This window comes from Rattus rattus, chromosome 5, assembly GCF_011064425.1.
Source record: "Rattus rattus isolate New Zealand chromosome 5, Rrattus_CSIRO_v1, whole genome shotgun sequence".
In the NCBI taxonomy this organism is placed as follows: domain Eukaryota; kingdom Metazoa; phylum Chordata; class Mammalia; order Rodentia; family Muridae; genus Rattus; species Rattus rattus.
This window is the reverse complement of record NC_046158.1, coordinates 11,755,692-11,764,954: the sequence shown is the minus strand read 5'-3', so window position 1 is coordinate 11,764,954 and position 9,263 is coordinate 11,755,692. Positions and strand designations below refer to the sequence as shown.

Genomic DNA, 9,263 nt, shown 5'->3' with positions numbered 1-9,263 from the left:
GAAACCTCCATCTCCATCACTCCATAGGTCCCTCGTCACTTTTTTTAAATTTTATTTTTCTTGGATATTTTAAGTACTTACATTTCAAATGTTATCCCCTTTCCCCCTCTCCCATACCTGCTCCCCCTGCCCTTTTCACTCTTTATAGCAATCACTCCTTAAAAACAGAAATAGCATTCTGTTACCTTTGCTAATTATGTTCTGTACCATTGGGATGATGGCCTATCCTAACCATACTTTCTGTTTTGAATGGGTAAGTGTATACAGCAACCTGAAGCATAGAGGGGTAATAGGAGGCAGATACACAGATAGATTACAAAATCAAGTGCTCAAAACCTCCAGCACAAACTGGGCGTGGTGGTGCACACCCTCATCCTTTACTCTCAGCACTCAGGAGGCGGATCTCTGAGTTTGAGGCCAGCCTGGTCTACAGAGCAAGTTCCAGAGCAGCCAGAGCTACACTGAGAAATCCTGTCTTGAAAAACAAAAGCCAACAAGCAATCCGGCACATTCGTACTGGGGAAGTCCTGGGCAGAACAGAGCAAGGCATCCAAGTAAGAGAACAAATAACACAGAAGGGTAGCACTGAACCCCGGCTGGGGAGGGTGCGGCAGTCAGCCGGAGTTCCCAGTGGAGCTTTCTCTCCATGACGTAGCTGCTTTGTCTTCTTCAGGGCAAACAACAGTAACCACAGTTAGAAATCTTAGTTTGCTAGCTAAGCATACGGTATTCTCTCCCTCCCCCTCCCCTCCCCCCCCCTCCCCTCCCCTTCCCCTCCCCTTCCCCTCCCCCTTCCCCCCTCTTTCCTGTTCTTGTCTCTTCCTGTCACAGAGTTGGAGGGGCCACATACCATCCTTAGACAAGTGGTCTTAAAGGATACTTTGAGATAAATATGCCTGAGTCTGACATGAGGGAATGGCAACCCCACTTCCAGAACCGGCTTCTCAGGTGAACTCAAACAACACGTGGCAGTTTACCAATATAATCTATATTTACACACTTGGGGTAAAGTGTGTGTGTGCTTGCATGTGTGTGTGCTTATGTGCATATGTGTTAATGTGTGTGTGTATGTGCATGTGCACAAGTGTGTGTGTGTGCATGTGTGTTTGTGTGTGCTTGTGTGCATGTGTGTGTATTAGTGTGTGATACTGTGGTTGAAGGTGCTGAAGTCAGGTCATTAGTAGATTGGGCTGAGGAACAAAGCTAATTAGTCAAATAGGGAGAGGCAAAGGTTTGTACTCTAAGTGTTTCTTGGGGTGGAGAGGGTGCAGGCCCTAGACAGCCCTGCAGTAGGGAAGACACTGCTGTTTAGACACCAGCAGATCCCTGGAGAGTGGTGAAGAGGACTGGTGAGAAATGGGGTCAATACCGCTTGAAGCTATTGCTTTACCCAAAGCAGCGTGTTTCAGGAGCCAGAGTCCCCCACGGCAGAAACCCGTCTCACTTACCGTGACCCTGGCCTTTATTGTAAGTTTGCCTTCCTCTAGGCTAGCGTGTAGGATAAAGGCAAGGAGGAAGCTGAGTAGGCGGCATAGCAGTGGCTGTTCATGGCACTGCTCTGTCTCGGGGGTCCACAGAGGCCTGGGATGCAGAGAAGACGTACACCCCGTCTCACTGGTGGGGCTGGAGCCAGAGCTGGGGCTTCCCTGAGTTCAGACTGTCTAGAGAGGAAGGCCTACAGTGTTTGCAGTGCTCTTTCTGCTGGTGTGTTTTAGATGTCAGCTTCATAGCATTTTGGATATCCTCAGTGTGTTCCTAAGGTCTCTGCTGTCTACTTTGGAGTCCACGGGGGTTTGGTGATCCAACTCTTAGGCAAGGAGCAAAGCTTTGCCTTTCCCAGAGCCATATCGCCTAGTTTCCGTGTGCCTGTAGTTCTGTTGTCCTTTCTCTGTCCCAGGGCCCCTCTGAGGGGTTGGAGCCTCGATGGCTCTACCAAGAAGCCAGTCTCACTCTGGGCTAACTTGCCAGAGGCCTGAGCCCACCTCAGCTTTCTGTAGGCCTGGCCTCTGGGATCCTAGCTCTCCTACTTGCTTCTTGTGAGAGGAGGCCCAGCAGGATGAACTGTGTTTCAGCTGCTTTGTCTTGTTAGCAGAACTCTGGCTGGCCTGGAACTCACTCTGTAGGCCAGGCTATTTTCAGACTCATAGATCCGCCTGCCTCTGCTTCCTGAGGGCTGGAACTAAAGGTGTGCACCGCTACCACCCTCCTTTTAGCAGAGCCTCTAACGCCACTCAGCACAGATGCCAAAGAGTGGCCATCTCTACCCCAGTACAAACCTTTCAAATGGATAGCCCCCATCCATTTGAAAGATGCCCTTACATCAGCAAGCTTCTCGGGGTTGGGGGAGACCAAGTGTGGTACAGAATGCATTGTCAATATTCTAGGAAACAAGGTCTCCTAGCTTGAGGGACTAGAGAGACGGCTCATTTTGTAAAGTGTTTGCCATGCAAGCATGAGGACTGGGGTTCACAGCATCCACGTCCTCATGAAAGGCTGTGAGTGGGACTCAAGGAAGATGGCTTGAGACTGACTATTTGAGTCAACTCCTGACCCCCTCATGGTAGAAGGAGAGAACAGATTCGTGCAAATTGTCCTCTGACTTCCATACATGTACCACGCCAGCACAGACATACATGCACACAAATAAATAATATGTAATTTAAAAGATTTTGGCTAATAAGATAGGTTAGCAAGTAAATGTGCTTTTTACCAACCCTAACCCTGATGATCTAAATTCAGTCCACAGAACCCACAATGATAGTGACTACAGTAAGTTGTCTACTGACCTCCATACAGTTCATGGAACAGTACATGTGTACACACACCACACTCCATGGAATAGTACATATGTACATACATACCAGAAAACAAACAAACAAACAAATAAATGCAATTTTAAAAGGTTTTTTTTTTTAAGATTTATTTATTATATATAAGTACACTGTAGCTGTCCTCAGACACACCAGAAGAGGGCATCAGATCCCATTACAGATGGTTGTGAGCCACCATGTGGTTGCTGGGAATTGAACTCAGGACCTCTGGAAGAGCAGCCAGGTGCTCTTAAACCGCTGAGCCATCTCTCCAGCCCAGGTTTTTATTTTTAAATTAGGATGTATGTGCATGTCTGTGTGGGTGTGTGCATGTGTGTCCACAGGGGTGAGAAGAAGGTGTCAGATCCACCAGAGCTGGAGCTACAGAAGGTTGTGAGCTGTTCAAAATAGTTGTTAGCGACTGAACTTGAGTTCTCTTTTTTTTTGTTTTTTTGTTTTTCCTTTTTTTCGGAGCTGGGGACCGAACCCAGGGCCTTGAGCTTGCTAGGCAAGCGCTCTACCACTGAGCTAAATCCCCAACCCCTGAACTTGAGTTCTTGCTAGTAACCTTAGCCCTTGTGCCATCCCCAAATGTCAGTAACTTAAAAAAAAAAGTTTGTGGGGTTGGGGATTTAGCTCAGTGGTTAGAGCGCTTGCCTAGGAAGTGCAAGGCCCTGGGTTCGATCCCCAGCTCCAAAAAAAAGAACCAAAAAAAAAGTTTGTGGGGTTGGGGATTTAGCTCAGTGGTAGAGCACTTGACTAGCAAGCGCAAGGCCCTGGGTTCGGGCCCCAGCTCTGAAAAAAAGAAAATTAAAAAAAAAAAAGTTTGTGTTTCTGGGTATTTTGCCTGTATGTCTGTCTGTCCACCACACATGTACAGTGCCTTTAGAGGTTGGATCCCCCTGGGACTGTGTTACAGATGATTGCAGCTACCACAGAGGTGCTGGAAATCAAGCCATATCCTCTAGAAGAGCAGCTCTCTAAACATCTAACTCCCGACCGACCGAGTAATTTAAAAAAAAAGATTATAGGGGCGTTGGTATATGTCTGTAACCCCAAGTCCAGATGATCCCAACACTTGCTGTAGCTAGCCAGTCTAGCCAGTTGGTGAGCTCTGTGTTCACTAGAATATCCTGTATCCACACGGGGGGTGGGGGGACAACACCCATAAATTAAATTAATTAATTAATTAATTAATAAAAGTCCCCCAGCTTCACCCCCTCATCTCCTAGGAGGTGATGATGTCCTTCAGCCCCTCCCAGCCTGGGGGACTAGGGTGTGGCCCCTGATTCTGGGTCCTCCAGCTTCAACTTCCCAACAGCTGTGCATCTCAGAGGGTGTGTCCTGGTGCAAAGCAGAGAAGGACATGGGAAACTCGGGCTGTGGTCCATGAGTCCCTAGAGAACCAGCTCTTGGCAGATGTGTGGCTCTGTCCAAAACAGCACCTGGACAAGTATAAGAACAGGCTCATTCCCCAGAGGCTTGACGGGAGAGCATGGCGAAGGGGTTGCCAGCCTCAGCAGCGTGACCCCTCACCTGAGTGTCCCCTTTATACCTGTAATCCTACAAGGCTCTGTCTCTGTGCTTCTCCATTGACAAGCCGTGCCTGAGGGTTCCTAGAGCTCTAAGTCCCTACTGTTAAGCGGGTTGGCTCCTTTCTTAGCAGGATCAAGTGACTCTGGAGAATGGCCACCAGGGGGCACTCTAGGCACACAGCTGACCGGTCTTGGAGGTGGAGGTGGCAGGCCAGCAGATGCTTTCCTCAAAATCCTGTTGCCCCAGGTTCCTGTGTGTGTGTGTGTGTGTGTGTGTGTGTGTGTGTGTGTGTGTGTGTGTACGCGCGCGCGTGCGTGTGTAGGTGTGTAGTGGTGCAGCAGCCTGTAGGGCTGTCCCCTGCTCTGGTTGGAGGAGGACCCACAGGGTCTCTTAGGCTGGGTAGAATGTGTGACCCTGATCCTGTGAGCCTCCAAACATAATGTAAAGCTGGGTTTGGGTGCCCGTGTGAGCCAGGAGGCCTGTGAGGTAAGGTGGTATGTTGAGGCCCCCTGACTTTCCCTTTGACTCATGATCTCTCACCCTTCTTCCTTTACCCTTTTTTATTCTGACCCATTTCTGGGCTAAACTTCTGAGCGTTCTCCTCACCCAGTGTGTTCTCATGATCAGGTGCCCCTACACCCTAAGAGACCCTGTGGACCCTCTTCCAACCCGAGCTGGCGTGAGGGGTGGTCAGTAGAACAGTTCCGAGGCAGATGTGGGGGGAGGTTTCTTCAAATCCACCCAGGAAGGGAACAGCCTGTGGGCGTGGGTGAGCTGGGGCCTTTGCCCCAGCCAGCCTGGCGGCACAAACAGGAAGGACAGCAGGCTCTGGCAGCCAGGAGCCTGTGGCCCCAAGCTGGCAGGATGGCCCCCTTCCTGCAGGTCCCCCACAGCCTTCTGGGTTCCTGACACAGAGAAGAGGTGGGGCGGGCGAAGTGAGCTCTGAAGCCAGAGTGGGACTCTCCTGGGGTCTGTCCTTGGGAGGAGACAGAGAAAGATGCTGGGGCAGAGACAAAAAGGCAGCTGTCACTATGGTTGTCTTACTAAGCACCGAGTGACTAGAGAGGCAAGGGCACAGCTGCCCACTCCATGGCCACCTCATGTAGTATCTCAAACCAGCTAGCTAGTTTCTGATGGCACCCACACCCTCCCTTCCCCTTTACGTATTGCGCAAGCTCTCCACCACAATCTGGAGGTTATGCCCTACATGGGGGTGGAGGGGAGCAGGGCACTTCTGAGGTGCCGATCAGCCTGCATTTGCCTCTGCCCTGGCCATGGGACTGCTGTCCGTTTCTTGGTTCCTGTCTCAACAGCAGCCTCGTTACGTGAGACTATGGCTGGGGATGGGGGGCAGGAATCCTGGAGGTCCAGGAGTGAACTAGGGTAGGACAGATCGAAGTATAAGGGACAGTCCCCAAAAGGATGCTGGGGCAGGCTTGGCCAAGAGGTTCTTTCCTTTTAGAACGCCTGGTCTGGAACTCTGGGACGTGGACAAGCCAGGCTCCTAGTCCTGGTCAGCAGAGTAGGGGATCTGGTGGGGCTGGAGGAAGCTTGGCTAAAGCTTTGTACAGGTTCGAGCTCTGGGTGACCCTGGCAGCTACCTACCCTGGCCTGTGTCATTGTACCCCCAGAGTGGGAGGCTTGGTAGAGTGGAGGAGAACCTTAGCTACAAGCTATAGGTTAGCCCATCAGAGCCAGCTGGAGCGAAACCAGACAAGTCCAAACCTGGGACTGGGACTAGCCTTTCTGTCGCTGGAGTGGAAGCCAACCCCTGCCCACCAGCCTGCCTGTCCACGTCAGGGACACACAGACTCCTTCCCTTTCCAGACTGGAAAGCCCCCTCCTGGGATAGCAGGAAGGAGGCAACCTGCAACTCTTCCTGGCCTGGCCTTTGGGCCAAGCCTATGGTTCAAGGTTTGTATGTTCACAGGTCTAGGCAGGGAACGATGTGCATCTCCAGAGCTCCCCACCCCACAGTCCATGGGGCATGTGCTGAGGCCTCATCAGACTGTGATGGGGCCCTTTTCTGAGGATTACGATTCTGTGAACAGGCATTTTCTAGAGGTGGCAGATGTCTGAGGGTCTGGGAGAACAGGTCCAGCTCAGTGGGGGATTGGAGGAAATGGGTATCGTTACAGGCAGGGGCCTCTGTGGCCTCCTGGGGGAAGTGCAGTTGCTCTGTTTGGGTGCCCTGGGGTTGCATGGTGGCCAGAGGATGGAGACACTTATTGAAGAGGGGTCACTTCTGCTCAGTGCACTCACACAGGGCCTTTGCTTTTCCTGAGGGTGAGCAGGCATCCTCTTCCTCCTCATCTTCTTCCTCCTCCCTCTCTTCTTCCTCTTTATCCTCTTCTACCTCCCTCCTCCTCCTCTTCCTCCTCCTTCTCCATATGTCTAGCTGGTCATTTCTAGGGACCAGCAGGGTTGGGAAGGGGGCCTTGTCTTGGTCTTCTTCCTGTCTCAATTCCCTCTTTCAGCAGAGAACGGGGCGGGTGGGGTGGGGTTGAATGGTGGTTGATGCCAAAGATTGAAAGGGTAGGGCGGGGCAGAAGTGGGAAGGTCCCTGGCTTCCTCACCTTGGTCGATGAAACAAAAGCATCAGGCTGAGTTGAGCAGTAGCTGTGATTTCAGGGTGCCTCTGTTGGAGAGGCTGCTGTGATTTGAAAACCTCCTTTCCTTGGGTGACTAATTCCAGAAGGCTCTGGATGAATTGTATTGGTGAGTGCCTGGCCTTGAGAAGTCCCAGCTAGGGACGATGGGGATTTTGGGGTGTCCCCGAGCCGAAGGTGACAGGGCCTCTCCTTTTTCATTCTGCTTCAGGGTGCAACCCCGTCTGGAGGCTGCGGGCCTGGGGGTGTCTGGCTGGAGGTACAACACTCATGGTAATCTGGCTCTTCTGGCTGCTGCGATCAGTTCCTGGGGGTGCCCCAGCGCCCCAGCCCACACTCACCATCCTTATCTGGCACTGGCCTTTCACCAACCGGTCGCCAGAGCTGTCTAGTGACACCTGCACTCGCTATGGCATGGCCAGCTGCCATCTGAGTGCTAACCGGAGTCTGCTAGCCAGTGCTGATGCTGTGGTCTTCCACCATCGTGAGCTACAGACCCGGCACTCTCGCCTGCCCCTGGATCAGAGGCCGCACGGACAGCCTTGGGTCTGGGCCACCATGGAATCACCCAGTAATACCCATGGTCTCCGTCACTTCCGGGGGATCTTCAACTGGGTGCTGAGCTATCGGCGTGATTCAGATATCTTTGTACCCTATGGTCGCTTAGAGCCCCTCTCTGGGCCTACGCCCCCACTACCAGCCAAAAGCAGGATGGCTGCCTGGGTGGTCAGCAATTTCCAGGAGCGGCAGCAGCGGGCAAAGCTGTACCGGCAGCTGGCCCCTCATCTGAAGGTGGATGTGTTCGGTCGCGCCAGTGGACGGCCCCTGTGCCCTAACTGTCTGCTGCCCACTGTAGCCCGGTACCGCTTCTACCTGTCCTTTGAGAACTCACAGCACCGGGACTACATCACCGAGAAGTTCTGGCGCAATGCACTGGCCGCCGGCGCTGTGCCTGTGGTGCTGGGACCTCCTCGGACTACCTACGAGGCTTTCGTGCCACCAGATGCCTTTATACACGTAGATGACTTCAGCTCTGCCCGTGAACTAGCGGTCTTCCTTGTCAGCATGAATGAGAGTCGCTATCGTGGCTTCTTTGCTTGGCGAGATCGGCTCCGTGTGCGGCTCCTGAACGACTGGAGGGAGCGCTTCTGCACCATCTGCGCCCGCTACCCTTACTTGCCCCGCAGCCAGGTCTATGAAGACCTGGAAAGCTGGTTCCAAGCTTGAACTCCTGCTGCTGGGAGAGGCTGCGTGCGTGGAAGACTGATGATGAAATGGAAGGGCTAGGCATCCAGGCTTTTGGGTCACCATGGGACTAACCCTAGGCTTAGGTCAGTGAACAGGAAGTCAGGATATGAGGAGAAGGCTGGGCTGAGAAGCCATATGGATGAGGACTCTGGTGGGCTTTAGAGTAGGGACCCAGGGAAGGAGACAATGAGGAGCGTGTGGGAAAAGCTAGTCAAACGGGGAAAGTGGCTGAGGGTCCTGGACTTACCTTGAGTATGCTCATGGCTCAAGGCTCAGGTGAAAAGGGGAGGCAGTGTCTCTGGAGCTGGGAGCATCCAAAGCTGGGATTTGTGGGGACAAACATGGGGCCCTGAACCTCCACAATCAAGGTGCTTAGCCTCAGGGATACAGGTGTGTGTTCCAGAACTCCACATGCAAACTGTATGCTGGGCCCAGGGGTTGTGGGAGAAGGATGGTGTGGATGATTCTGGGCCTTTGCACCACAGTTCCCTGAGGGAAAGAGGCACCACTAATAATAAAATTATTCACTTGTAATAAAGACACTGACAGAAATCTCCTGGGTCAAGTCTGCCAGGGAGCAGAGCTGTGAGCCAGCTTCTTCTGCTCATTCCCTCGGTCAGCCATTGGGTTTCTTGTTTCTGCCTGAGAGTCTTGCTTAAGTGACACCTTATCAAGAACCCACAGCCCATGACAGGTACAGATCTGAGAACTGAGGTCAAACACAGCTGCAGCTGGAGGTGCCACATGTCACAGCTCTCAGGTGGGAGGGGCGTCCCGTGTGAAAGATATGATTTCTGAGGGCTGGCAGAGGGAGCCGTTAGATCCTTCGCTGAAGAGCCTGCTGCAGGAGCCCACATGTGTTGGGCTGGGAGTGTGGGGAGGAGATGAGGGGAGAGCCTATGGGTGTGTGACAGGTTGAACTCCTGGGGTGGGCTGGGGCTTGGGTTTGTCTGGGGAAGGGGTGGCAGTACAGGCAGGAAGCTCCCCTCCTCCTGTGGTTTGTGGGAAAGGCCTGCTCATGGCTTCCTGCCCTGACCTAGCCTCATGGGCTAACTGGAGA

At 52.6% G+C, this 9,263-nt stretch overlaps 1 protein-coding gene across 1 annotated transcript in view; it reads left to right on the top strand.

Moving 5' to 3' along the window:
* The window catches only part of Fut7 (fucosyltransferase 7), an 11,848-nt gene extending 3,624 nt beyond the window's left edge, over positions 1–8,224 (top strand). The window contains exons 2-3 of the mRNA XM_032901823.1: positions 6,039–6,260; positions 7,167–8,224. Coding sequence (XP_032757714.1) covers positions 6,039–6,260; positions 7,167–8,182 — 1,238 coding nt within the window. The 3' untranslated portion in view covers positions 8,183–8,224. The remainder of the gene's footprint in view (positions 1–6,038; positions 6,261–7,166) is intronic.
* Positions 8,225–9,263: the final 1,039 nt, after the last annotated feature.